General features: G+C 46.3%; 1 protein-coding gene across 3 annotated transcripts in view; it reads right to left on the bottom strand.

The window, feature by feature from the left end:
• Window positions 1-12,800, bottom strand: part of LOC121309690 (ral guanine nucleotide dissociation stimulator-like) — a 30,663-nt gene extending 17,863 nt beyond the window's left edge. For 2 of the 3 annotated variants that reach the window (XM_041242776.1, XM_041242775.1), the window contains exon 1: window positions 4,158-4,567. In XM_041242776.1, the coding sequence (XP_041098710.1) occupies window positions 4,158-4,343 (186 nt within the window). In that variant the 5' untranslated portion in view covers window positions 4,344-4,567. Of the gene's footprint in view, window positions 1-4,157; window positions 4,568-12,675 lie in introns of those variants that run through there. The other variant, XM_041242777.1, reaches the window with a different exon arrangement.
• Window positions 12,801-15,051: the final 2,251 nt, after the last annotated feature.

Raw genomic sequence — 15,051 nt, forward strand, 5'->3', positions numbered from 1 at the left:
ACACACACACACACACACACACACACACACACACAGAGAGCACAGCCCCTCCCCTCCAGGAAACCAGCACTGAGGAGAGACTGACAGCGCATTACACACACACACACACAGAGCTGGGTTCAGCAGAGAGCACAGCCCCTCCAGGAAACCAGCACTGAGGACACACACACCGCACACACACACACACACACACACACACACACACACACCGGGTTCAGCAGAGAGCACAGCCCCTCCAGGAAACCAGCACTGAGGAGAGACTGACACCACACACACACACACACACACACACACACACACACACACACAGAGCCGGGTTCAGCAGAGAGCACAGCCCCTCCAGGAAACCAGCACTGAGGAGAGACTGACACCGCATTACACACACACACACACAGAGCCGGGTTCAGCAGAGAGCACAGCCCCTCCAGGAAACCAGCACTGAGGAGAGACTGACACCGCATTACACACACACACACACACACACACACAGAGCTGGGTTCAGCAGAGAGCACAGCCCCTCCAGGAAACCAGCACTGAGGAGAGACTGACACCGCATTACACACACACACACACACACACACACACACACACAGAGCCGGGCTCAGCAGAGAGCACAGCCCCTCCAGGAAACCAGCACTGAGGAGAGACTGACACCGCACACACACACACACACACACACACACACACACACAGAGCCGGGTTCAGCAGAGAGCACAGCCCCTCCAGGAAACCAGCACTGAGGAGAGACTGACACCGCATTACACACACACACACACACACACACAGCCGGGTTCAGCAGAGAGCACAGCCCCTCCAGGAAACCAGCCAGAGACTGACACACACATTACACACACACACACACACACACACACACACACACACACACACACACACAGAGCCGGGTTCAGCAGAGAGCACAGCCCCTCCAGGAAACCAGCACTGAGGAGAGACTGACAGCGCATTACATACACACACACACCCGGGTCATTCCAAGAACCAAGCGGATTGAACTGTGAAGCAGACCCTGGACTGGGAGTCAATACTATGGCTATAAAGACAGAGAAGGACACTGGGATGCAGGGTAGAGGTTTGCACTAAAGGCTTAATTTAAATGCCCCCTAACAGCTATATCTGGGCAGCTGGGAGGAAGAGAGGCAAAGAGTTGGGTGCCCATCAGTTCCTTGTATGAATCAATAATGTACACACTCACATATATATATGTATAGTAACAATTTCTTTCTGCACATTTTGTTGCAATCATGTGACCCTCTATAGACTCCAATATGCATACAATAACCTACAGGCGTGATAGAGAACGGTTCAGAGGGCCTTGGGGAAAGAAGTCATTTCGAGAGATGAAGTGCACAGTTCAACAGTCCTGCAGGACCTCCTGCTTACAGTCAGGAGCTGAAACTGCCCTGAGGAATCTGCCTGCCTCTCCAAGACGCCCATTCCTCAGATATGCGCCATGCTCCTAGCATTCCGAAACCACCCCTGGCACGCTGCGCCCCTCTAATGAGCTCTAAGAAGCAAAGCAAAAAAAAAAAAAAAAAGCATGCACGCTAAAAACACAGACCTGCCCTGCTAAAAACACATTTCAATTACACTGCGCATTCCAGGCATTCCCGGATATGAAACCCATCTCTCTGAAATTCCTGCGGCTATAACTCAGTGGACACAGAGCCCAGATGATCAGGACTGCAATAAAAAGAACCGGCCTGATGCAAACAAGCTCTAAAAATAGCGCCAGCGAGCCGAATCAATTCTCTTTGGGAGCAAGAGGGGGGCGCAACAATAGAGCCTCTGTCCGATGAGCTAGCTTGGTTTCTAATTACAGGGCTTTGTGAGAATTTTGCTCGGCACCTGATTATTTTGCTAAAGGAAAAACAACAATGTAAGTTTTGTAACTGGTGTGATTGTGAAACACAATTTGGGAGGAGGGGGAGGAATTCAGGCACGGGTTCAAGAGACTTGTACAATAGGGACCAGCTAGCTAGTGAAGCTGATCGGAATCTGATGCATGGGGCTCTTACACTGGAAGCAGGCGATTCCAGAAGCGAACTGGGCAGCATTCTGACCCATGACATCATCCAGACGCATTACTGCAACCCCCTTCCAGCCTCCTTACCATCTCACTGTCTCTGCCTGATTCAATTGCATCTTTAGTAGCAGCTAATCAAATCTATTAGTGCCGGCCTGTGTCTGTGCGCTGCCCTTGAGCAGCTAATGTCTCCTGCTCCCCCACCCTGCTAGGCGATATCCCATCCACAAAGGACAACACATGTTCTGCTGAGTGGATAGGCTGTGTTGCAGTATTGTGTGATCAAACAGACAGAAATCCGAGCTGCCATCAATGCATCAATATCAGGACTGTGCTTTAAACTGTTCACGCTACACAAAGCAATGTAGCTACAGATTCAAAAATGTAAAATGATTGAGATTTCAAACATAGGTTGATCTGCAAACAGCCAGGCTGCAGCAATGCTAATTGACATTGTGTGAGCGCACAACTGTGCAAAACAGTCTTGACAGGAGTTCACTTTCCCTAGAAGGCAGGGTAAAACTAAATTACAAATCTTCTCTAACCCAAACTCCCCGTAGCCTTGAACTGGAGCACGGGTTTAACTCAGAGCAGATGGGGCGCAGCGCTGGAAAGTGTGGGATGCAGGTCAGACGTTCTGTTAGTTGAGGAATCTTTAGAATGCGTACGGGAGTCTGGAACATTCGACTCGGAAGCAGAACATTATTAAGCACGGTGTTCTAGAAGCCACGTTGCAGTTCAGTGAGTTTGCACACAGAGCGTGAAAGGTATGCTTGCACTGGAGAAAGCAGAGAGAAGGGAGATTAGCCATAATACACTGATATGATCACAGAAGAGACTAGACTGAGGGAGGGGTGTAGAGGACAGGGCAGCATCTGAGAGCATTAGGGATGAGAATCCTTAGTGTTGCACAGAACGCACTGCAGCTAGGCTAGAAATGCAAACAACAAGCAAAGACTGCGACAAACAAATCCCATGACCAATGCTAATCCAGCACTGGGACACACAGATCTCTTATGCAAACTGCCTGACGTGTTACAGTTAAACCGATCATAACAAGCTTGTTCAAAACCTACACTTACTTCAATTCAAGGCTAAAATCCTGATTAGCAACAGAATTCTAAAGCAATATTTGGTCAGAACAAAACGGCCCATTCTAATGTGGGTCAGAATTCACAAGGCATGGGAGATGCAGCCATTGCAATGATAATACACCAGGCAGAAGACCTGTCCGGCTGTAATATGCATGTAATAGTATGCAGTGCTCAGAGGGCTCAGCCCTTACTGGTGTGTCTATCATATACCCAGAGCAGTGTGCATTGTAATGCAACAGGCAGAGAGTGTCTAGTTACAAGGTTCCCACTGCAGGCACTAGAGACCGAGTGTATAGGTTAGGATACCAGCTTCAGCTTAATGAACAAGGTACAGCCCACAAGGCATGAGATGTGTGCAAAATATGCCTGGATTGCTTGTTATTGACACAAGAGACCAAGATAAAGACAGCTGACCTGCAGTTAACCTTTTGGCACCTTCAACCTGCCTGCCAGTATTTTTGGAACCTCTGCAGCGCACCCCATAAAACTACGTGTGTTTGCATATTGCATCTGTATGATGCTGGCAGGATCCGAGATCAATGAGTTGTGAGGCAGTGTGTATTTCTTACTATGTAATCAATATGGAAGGGGCTTTTCCCTCCATGCAAGGAAACCCCCATTTCAAACACAGATACAGCGCTCTTTAATGTAGCCATGCATGGATTCAGCGACTTCATGCGTGATCAAACTTTATTTGTTCCAGTTCTGTAGAGTCTACTGTACTGTATAGCTTCCACGCACATCTGAACTTAAACCGCTAGAGTCCAGATTCCAGCTCTGTCGGGTACTTTATAACACGATTTAGGATCTGACCGTACATTATGAAATACTTTTAATGTCAACTTCATACGTGTTCACTAATTGTATTCTGAAATAGACCTCGGTTTTAACAAACAGTGGAACTAAATTTAACATACTCAGCCCTAGCACCGTGTTTTTGTTCTGTGAGTCACATTTACGAAATTGAAAAACAAACAAACAAATAAATAAACAAATACATAAATAAATTCTGGTGATCTTACTTCAAGCAGCGGAAGATCGGGGTCCAATTGCGTGAAACTATGCAGGACTACGGGGCTCGAGTCCCCGGCCACCTCCAACTTCACACCGTCCCAGATGCTCCGTATTTTCCAAGAGTTCGCGTCAAACATCATCTCGGGGTTCCCCGATTTGACATTTTGCAACCCGGACTGCATTAGGTAAACCATGAGTTGCTGTGTTCTCGTAATGATTTATTCCATCGCAGAAAAACGCCCTTGATCGTGCGCCGAGTGTTATATGAATATATGTATATATCCCAGCCCCTGGAAGCACAATATTGTCCGCACACTGAAGCGATGGAGGATGTCTGTGTGCACCGCCATCCGCTTGCTGCTTCTCTCTCTCTGGCGTGTGGTGATTCTGCATCGAGACTAAACCTTGCAGCCTCCGCCCTCAGAGATACAACGTCGCTTATGCCCGCCTCCCGTTAGGAAACATGAGGTCATTTCTGTGCTTCGAGGCATGTGAATAATAAGTTAAGTCAGTTGATTTACAGTTGAACACAATATAGAGTAATCACTCACATCTATAAAAACAAAACTCTTGTCTTCCGAAGAAATAAAAAAGCACGTCAGTAATCTGGAGATATTATATTTGCTGAATAATAAATAATAGTGCAAATGGTGTATTGTGAATGCGGTATATTTGTGTGGCACGCATGGGAGGTGAGCGTTATTAACTGCTGCTAACAGACTATAGAGGAAAACCCAATCTTGTGAGCAGATTATTACAAATCTTCTCTAGCAAAGCTTTTATGTCAAACGATTTACAGACACTATGCAGAACGAATTCAAAAGCAATACTGCTAGAGACTGCTAGGTGTGATCGGGTGCTACAAATATGTTGTTTTGGAAAACGGTGCCAAAGAATAATTATTTTATCCACTTCGTAGAATTACAAAGCAAGTCAAGCAAGTGTTTCTGTGTTATTAATGCGTCTGCTGTTTAACCTTCACTCGCTGTTCCAGTGCGGTTTATTTTTTGTACTGTTTTGTTCTCCTTTTCCATCCGATGTTCTTTTTTTTTTTTGTTTGTTTGTTTGTTTGTTTTTTTCCCCGTTAAGCCGCAGCAGTTAAAACGGGAAGTATCCCGCTGTGCAGGAATGCATTCCCAATTCAAGACAGAGTATTAAGATATCCAACTATTTCAGAATATTATTTGTTATTCGTACATTTCAAAAACAAACGGCTAAATTACCAAAGCTACTGTATTTTACTTCAATTTGTCATTAGTGCTTTTCTTCAAAATGAAAACAAATATATACAATTCTAAAACACCCAACATCTTAAGAACTGTAGACAGTATTGATTTATTTTATTCTGGTCCGGTACCCTGTGCAAAATAAATAAATGATAAAAATGTGCGTTTTTTGGTGGATTTTATTAATTTACCGTGTTTGGGCTCCCGTTTATCCGGAGTTTTTCCTTTAAAAGTGTGTGCTAACAACGATTTTAGAAGAGGGTTACTCTCCTTACTGTATATTACTGGCAACAAAAGACAGCTGTTACTATGAACAGAGCAATAAGCTCTTAATTACATAACTCCGGGAGCTAAAGCAGGCACGACTGCGTTTTTAAGAAACTTTTACAAAACCTCAGCTTAATCGTTTTAGTCACTCCTGCCTTCTGCTGTTGAGAGTCCTGGAGTCACAAACAAAACTCAGCTGCCAATATACATAAACCCCACTAAAATAATAATACATTAAACAAAAAATGAAAATGATTCAACGTGCTTTGGGAAATTACAGAAAAGGAAACTTGTTTCTTTCAGCTGTTCCTTTCCCTCAGCCTGAATGAGAAAGTTTTGGGGTTTTCCGCGTCTCGGGACAGAAAGTCCCTGCTTTGCAGATTCTCTGGCTGCCCGCAGAGCAGCGAGCTCAGTGCCCGGGACCAGATTCATACCCCCCTTCTCTTCAGCGCCTCCTGTTTCCTCCTGTTTACAGAAGATCTCCCGGCACAAAGTCAAAACAAGGGAGTCTTTTCCGCAATAATAATAATAATAATAAAAATAATAATAATTGTACAATAACACAAATGCCAATAGTAAAATTAGCTGCGTGTGTTCATATAAACCCATCTGCCAGTGAATGACAGCACGATAATTATCACTTAAACAAAGCTTACTTCTGCATTCTCCATCCTGCACTAGAGCACCGTCGCGTTGTTTTATTTGTATTGCAGTCTGATGTGCATACAGTAAATATCTGTATTCACAGAGCCCAATAACTTGCACCATCTGTTATCTGTGAGCTCCAAAAATTGCAGATTCAAACATTTACTGGTTAGAACCAAAACATGTACTTTAGGACCGATGTGGAGAACATACAGTAACTACCACAGCAGCGCCCCCTATCGTAATATTTGGTCTAGCTGTCTTTAATGACTTGGAATGACAAGCCATTTATTATTTCTAGAAACATGCCTATCTAGTCAATGAAAGGATACTTCAATAGAATAAATAGACGGATGCATTGTATTATTTAGATCATTTAGAGAAAATATCTGTTTAGAGATTCACACAAGTATAAATTAGAACAGATTAGATGATCATTTAAATTCACAGCAGAAGTGGAGAGATCAGTAAATAACACCCTCGCTGACACCCTGCTGGTGTTTTATCAGGCTCCCAATGACAGAGAATTGAAGCCGAAAGGATTACAGAGCTAATCCCCTTTGCATCCTGTTAGGCATTGAGAATGCAGCTCTACCCTCAAAGCAACAAGGCAGGACTCTGGAAGCAACTGCAAGGGGAACAAGAAACCCCCTATCGCCATGGCAACAAGAAAGGCCTGCATTTCAGACAGAGGCTTCTCTGCCTGCCTGCTTTCCAATTCTCTTTAATTTTCTGACTTTCTTCACAGCCGTGGCGTGGGGGGGGGGGGGGGGGGTTCTTTTCTTTTACTGTATTGTGTATAATTGGTTTTTATTTTGTTTTCATTTTAGGACATCAAGTTATACAAAACATCTCTGTATTCTTAGTAAGTGATGTCTGATGTGTGACTCATGTGGTAAGGCTGGCATGAAATTAAACAAGAAACGTGTGTGTGTCTGTGTGTGTGTGTCTGTGTGTGCGTGCGTGCGTGTGTGTGTGTGCGTGCGTGCGTGTGTGTGTGTGTGTGCACGTGTGCATGCGTGTGTAGAGAGCAGAGGATTCTGGATTAGGGTTCAAAATGTCTTAAGTTTTTACAATCAATTCTCTTTCCTTGATTAGACTTATTCTCACTTCCTCTGATCGCTGTATCGCTGAACATCTTGAATATTGTCCTATAGACAGACTGTCGAGAGACTTCTCCTCCTTGCCGGTCCGCACCTATCAGACTACCTCTCAAGTTCCACGCTTCCACGCTGCTTTACTGAAACTGTCAGGCCACTGGGGGGCTAATACCTGGGGATCAACATGAAGGAGCTGTTCTATCATAGCACCACACCTTACAAAGGGAAGGGCAGGGGCATTGGCAACACTTTTGAAGATGTGACTCCAGCTTTATAAAGGCTAGTCTCATCAGAGTGCAGAGCAGCATGCACAGGGTTTCTTGGGCTGGAATTTCCCGTCTCATAGCGGGGGTTGCTTGGCATTCCCGACACAAAGCAAGCGAATTGTAGAGAGATGACTGGGTACTGAATCAGGCCTACTCTATTTACAGCAGTAATTGCTGTTTACAGTTAGGGAGGCATCGGCCAGGGTGTTCAGCTCTAATATGACATCTAATATGTTTAGAAGTATTCGGTGGCTATCTGTAATCAAGTTGAGAGTGTAAGTTCTGTTTTCCAGTAAGAGGGCTCGGTGTCAGTGTACTGTCAACAGTGACACACACATCGCTTCACACATACAGTACCCATTCACACCTCACCCACACACACACATGCACACACGCACGCACGCACGCACACACACACCCACACACACACACACACGCACGCACGCACACACACACACACACACACACACCTCACACCCACACACACACACACACACACACACACACACACACACACACACACACACACACACACACACACACACACACACACACACACACACACACACACACACACACACACACACACACACACACACACACACACACACACACACACACACACACACACACACACACACACACACACACACACCTCACACACACACACACACACACACACACACACACACACACACACACACACACCCACACACACACACACACACGCACGCACACCTCACACCTCACACACACACCTCACCCATCCCCCTCACCCACACACACACACCTCACACCTCCCACCTCCACACACACACACACACACACACACGCACGCACGCACACACACACACACACACACACACACACACACACACACACACACACACGCACACACACACACACACACACACACACACACACACACACACACACGCACGCACACACACACACACACACACACACACACACACACACACACACACACACACACACACACACACACACACACACACACACACACACACACACACACACACACACACACACACACACACACACACCCACACACACACACACACACACACACACACACACACACACACACACACACACACACACGCACACACACACACACACACACACACACACACACACACACCTCACACCTCACACACACACACACACACACACACACACACACACACACACACACACACACACGCACACACACACACACACACACACACACACACACACACACACACACACACACCACACACCTCACCCACACACACGCACGCACGCACGCACACCTCACAACTCACACCTCACACACACACCTCACCCCTCACCCACACACACACACACACACACACAGGATGCACGGGGCTCAACTTTAAATAAGAATGTGACCCTGATCATTCTTGAAAGGTCAGCTTTGGACCTTCAGGTGTAGCTGTGGAGTTCTAGTGAGGACATTATGCTCCCCAGGTGCACTGGGACGGTTCGGGACAGTTCAGGCAATGCCTCCTGGTAAGTGTAGTCCTGCTGTGAAAGACACCTGAGACAGGTAAAATATACCAGAATGCATTGCAGTGCGAGCTTATTCTTCATAGAAGAACCACCCAGTGAACTGCCTTGAGCCATACCATGCTTCTGGTCTTTTATACCCATTCAAACGATGCAGACCTCTATCATGAAGGTCAGCATTTGTTATGCTTGTTTTCAAAATGTCAAAGCAACTACCAGGACCACAGCCCTGAGTCATACACCCAAAACCTCTTCAGATGTGGCTAAAAAAAACAACCTGAACCTGACTTTCACCCGGCAGATTGATCTGCTCAAGGGATTTACACAGGGAAGTTCCGAGAACGAGCATGACTATCAGAGAGACCCTGTGGAGAGGTGGAGCTTCAGAGAGAGATGACACACCCTGAGGAAGGCAGCAGCCAAACACCTACACAGCCAGGACTGTGGCATACAAGCCTGCTCAGTTTCATTTACTTAACCTGGAGATTTGCCTATTGAGACTGAGGCCTCGTTTACAAGGGGGTCCCGGAAAACAAGGAGCAAACAACCCTTGAAAAACACGTGCGGTTCAAACTTAATCAGCAGCACGCAGCGATCAAGCAGCAGAAAGACCTGTACCGACTTGTGAATGTGGACTGGAGAAGAAGCACTGGCAGGAGGTTCGAAGCAATTCCCAGATCCGATCCTTAAAACCAGGGAAAGAAAGATGATCAAATTCCACCTTCATGCTTCTTTCCTGTGCCTTTACTATGGGACACAATGCACACATAATTTCATGCATTCTGTGCTCTAAACAACCAGCAGCTATGCATTCACGCTCATTACTGTGTTAAAATATCGCATAATCTCTGAAATCGCTAAAATGACATTCTGCTTGGTGGACACTGGTACATACGTTGAGCACCTGACCCAACTCTCATACACAAGTGCAGTTGCTACTAATAGAAAATGAGAGCATGTCTTATTATAGCCATTACACACCATCTCAGTGAAGCTTAACACACCTGCCTGCATGCTGCAGCTCAGTTAATCTTACTAGTTTACGCTGCCTTCAAGCAGATACCTGCAGTACAGCAAAGGCTGCCTTGTCTGGATGTGATAAGCCAAGCACTGCACACACTGTGATTGTTGCTGGTGGCACTGAGAGCTCAGGTTTCAACCAGCCTGGGCTAATGTTAGTATCCCTTACCAGGGATGCCCCTGCTAACGAATTCTGCTCATTCCAAGCTCCTCTTGTATTTGGAAGATCTCAGCTGATAACTGGTCTGAGCTTACCTTAAAAAACAGTGTAAGGTGCATTTTTCTGTCTTTCAACATTAGGTTTAACTACAGCACCATGTAACTTGCACTTGACCTAAGAGCATGCTGTAAACACAGTGAACCTAGTGCTTGATGGCTTCATTTTCTGACATGGCCTTTCTTTGAAGTCCCTTATCTAATTACAGAGCGGGGCTGGAACAGGCTGCTGTCCCCAGGAGATCAGGCTGAGGCTCCCACGCACGCTGTGGGTGCAGGTTTACTGTCTCTTGTTCCAGCCTGCAGTGCTATGATCACAGTGGTACACGGGTTCTAGGGAAGCCACTGCAGTCAGTGCCCTGTCTGAGCTGGTTCACTTCCTAGACAAAAATGTTATCTCCAGTTCTGCTGCACAGCCCTTACACTGTGTAGCCCTGCCTGGACCTGGGTGTCAGCTGCCATTAGTCCATACTGACCTCCAGTCTCTTTGCTCTAACCACTAAGCTGCACAACCTCCTAGGCCATGCTGCTTTCCACTCTGAGATCCAATCAGCAGGCCAGACTGTGTGCCAGTCCCTCAGTTCTAACCACTACTCCACACTGTGTGCCAGTCCCTCAGCTATATCCACTATATCACACTGTGTGCCAGTCCCTCAGCTCTAACCACTATACCACACTGTGTGCCAGTCCCTCAGCTCTAACCACTATACCACACTGTGTGCCAGTCCCTCAGCTCTAACCACTATACCACACTGTGTGCCAGTCCCTCAGCTCTAACCACTATACCACACTGTGTGCCAGTCCCTCAGCTCTAACCACTATACCACACTGTGTGCCAGTCCCTCAGCTATATCCACTATACCACACTGTGTGCCAGTCCCTCAGCTCTAACCACTATACCACACTGTGTGCCAGTCCCTCAGCTCTAACCACTATACCACACTGTGTGCCAGTCCAACAGCTATATCCATTATATCACACTGTGTGCCAGTCCCTCAGCTCTAACCACTATACCACACTGTGTGCCAGTCCCTCAGCTCTAACCACTATACCACATTGTGTGCCAGTCCCTCAGCTATATCCACTATACCACACTGTCTGCCAGTCCCTCAGCTCTAACCACTATACCACACTGTGTGCCAGTCCCTCAGCTCTAACCACTATACCACACTGTGTGCCAGTCCCTCAGCTATATCCACTATACCACATTGTGTGCCAGTCCCTCAGCTATATACACTATACCACACTGTGTGCCAGTCCCTCAGCTCTAACCACTATACCACATTGTGTGCCAGTCCCTCAGCTATATCCACTATACCACATTGTGTGCCAGTCCCTCAGCTATATACACTATACCATATAGATTGGCACAGTTTGCCATGCTCTAGACCTGGCACTTTAGCTTGGTCTATCATGGATTTTTAATTTTTTTTTTACCATATCTTTCCACATTCAATCAATCAATCAATCAATCTTTATTTTATATAGCGCCTTTCATAGTGGACCATCATCACAAAGCGCTTTACAAGATGCAGCAACAACAAGAAAATCCATAATACTTAAAATACAGAGAAATGCATAATACATGACATCCCTGGGATGATTCCTGCCTGCTTGCTGTGCTTTGCCATGCTTTCACTATGCTTCCACTGTGCAGTGCTTGTACCCTGCTATACCACACTATACTTTGAGAAGGAACAGCTCCATACCCCTCTGCCTGCTAATCAAATGGCCCACACTGACAGAAAGCACCTGCCAACCGAACACCTGCCACTGACGATCTCCTGCCCGTTTGGACTGAAACCGCAAAAGGCAGGCGATTCCGCTCTTATAAATTGCAGCACGCGTGTCAGAGAGGTTGTTGAAACATAAGTACGTGTAATATATCACTGTTTCTAATTTTGTGTCCATCCTGTTATTAGTGCTGTGGGTGGCAGTCACTACCAGGGCTGCAGCACAGTGCAGTGCAGGGCTGTGAGTCTCTGCTGTTTGTGCCAGCGTGTTTATAGTTTCACTGCTGCGCACCTATTTTTCTTACTGTGTCTCACAATACACATGGACAGCAAAGCAAAAAGGATTTTTTAACAAGTAAATGACAGGGGCCCCTTGTGTAAGAAGCCACCTGTCACAGACACAGCCACACACGTTACAGATCAGCTACACGCTAATGTAATGAACAGGAGCCTTCGTTACCTTAATCAACCAAAATCCACAGTGAATAAAAAATAACACACAAACAAGTTGATCACTTACCAGGTCCTCCAGTATTGACACAGGGAAATCAAACATGCACATTTTCACTGGCTGTACCAGTGCTTTCTGGAGGCTGAAAACAGTCTTAGCCTCCATTCTCCGCGGTGACTGGACAGCCAATAATTCCCACTGCTTCAGCAAACAGCTACATGAGCTTTTAACGGCTTTTAGAATGAGAGAAATCTGATGCTGCGTGGGTAATCCCCCACCGCCCTCTCTCCCTCCCTCCCTCTCTCTCCCTCCCTCACTCCCTCTCTCTCTCCCCCTCTCACAGCCTCCCTCTAACAGCAGTCTATCATAAGGGGCTTCCTGTCTGTCTTCTGCACAGCAGCTGTTGTCATTTTCTTCTCTTTCATCTGCAGACAGAGCCTTGTTTCTTGGGCATGCCACTGCAGGTTGCACACTAGCACTGTCACACAGACACGCACATGCACGTGCTCGGAAACACACTGCCCGCTTCAGTGCAGCACTGGCACTGGCTCAGGCAGAACAACAGCTCTGCACAATCCGGAGTACTGGAAAGAGATGGCGATGGGAGGGGGTGGGGGGGGGGAGGTGAATTGTGGCATTCACTGTTTTTGTGGGTTAAAGCTTTTGCATTGCTCCTCTGTTTAATGAAAGAGACTGAACTGTCTGCTTAAGACAGGTGGCTGTTTAATTCTCCGTACCTGTAAGCCAGACACTAAGGGGTTGTATTTCAGCGCTGCTCTGGGCGTGATGGTGAAATTCAGCAAGGCTCTGCTATTGGGGTCTGACAGCCAGCACAACATGTGATGCATGCTTCTGAGCTCTGAGCCATTCCAGCTGTATCACAAATGGAAATATCTCAATTCAGCCATCCTACGGGTTGATAATCAACCATTGAATATGCTGATGTACATTATTGACATACTGGAGCTCTAGGAATTAGCCCCAATACTAGAGAGCTCCCTGAATAACTGCAAGTAAATGACCTTGTAGAAGAGCTGAACGCAAGCTGACCTGAATGATGCAGCCATTTCACAGTGATTTGTGCAGCAAGGTAAACTGTGTGTAGAGACAGCTCAGAAATGTTGCAAGCAAGCTACAGTCTAGCAGCAGGGGATTGCTGAAGGCTGCTGAAGAGATTGTATAGTTAACTACAGCCAGAGTGGCTGCAGGGCTGTTTGAAGTTTCCTGTTTCCACATCTGGTGTAACTTTAAACTTAGAGTTTAGGAAAGGGAAAAGTGTGTGTGTGTGTATGGGTGAGTGTCTGTGTGTGTGTGTGTGTGAGCGTGTGTGTGTGTGTGAGTGTCTGTGTGAGTGTGTGTGTGTGTGTGTGTGTGTGTGTGTGTGTGTGTGTGTGTGTGTGTGTGTGTGTGTGTGTGTGTGTGTGTGTGTGTGTGTGTGTGTGTGTGTGTGTGTGTGTGTGTGTGTGTGTGTCTGTGTGAGTGTCTGTGTGTCTGTGTGTTTGTGTGCGTGAGTGTGTGTGAGTGTGTGTGTGTCAGAGAAAGAATCTGAATCTCCCTGGTCTGCAGACAGTAATGCTGGGATTATACAGGATTGGATTACAGTTGCTTCGCTATCTTGTTCCACACATCTGCCGTCTCCAGCTGACTCATTTCCAAGCCCTGCTCTGCCAAAAACATGAGGGGAGAGTTTCCTACTTGAAGGCCAAGTGCTGCTGCTGAGGGCCCACTTGAGAGGCACTGAGCGTTACTGGAAGCCTCCGAGCATGCCACAGAGCAGAGCCGGCTCCACTGGCTCACTTCTGCCTTTGCGACTGCCGCTTTGTGGAGCCCACAGACAGTACAGTATAATACAGTTTACTCCTAGGACCGACAAGGCTCCCATTGCATAGCAGTTTGATCCATTCCTGTTTTTACTGAATGTTTAATAACACACACCTGAGCTTGTTACCTGTACACACTGTGGCTGATCAAGCTTGTAGTAAAACCTGGAATGGGTGAAACTGCTGTACAATAGGAGTCTGATTTCCATCGCTTTAATGTTACTCAAAACAAGAAGAGTGATTTTGAAAGCAGGTTCTTTCATCCCACATGAATACTACAGAGAGATGGTCATGCAAATAAATATTCATTTTTACACTGTTTTTTTTTTTTTTTTTTTGGTGCAATGTTTCCTCTAACTTTTCAAAGTGAAAAAAAAAAGAACAGATTTTTCCAAAGAATTTAACACGCTAGGGAGTAAAAAAAAACAAGAAGAGAGAGAGACAGACAGAGAGAGAGAGAGAGAGAGACAGACAGAGAGACAGAGAGAGAGAGAGAGAGAGAGAGGACATAATGATCTAGGGCTGACTATGCTGTTAATAGAACTTTGGTTACCATGGATACACAGAGGCCCCAGCTCTAGCTGGCCTGACACTCTGGGATACAATTGGGTGAATATGAAAAACC

The sequence above is a fragment of the Polyodon spathula genome, unplaced genomic scaffold, assembly GCF_017654505.1.
Source record: "Polyodon spathula isolate WHYD16114869_AA unplaced genomic scaffold, ASM1765450v1 scaffolds_1422, whole genome shotgun sequence".
Lineage (NCBI taxonomy): Eukaryota > Metazoa > Chordata > Actinopteri > Acipenseriformes > Polyodontidae > Polyodon > Polyodon spathula.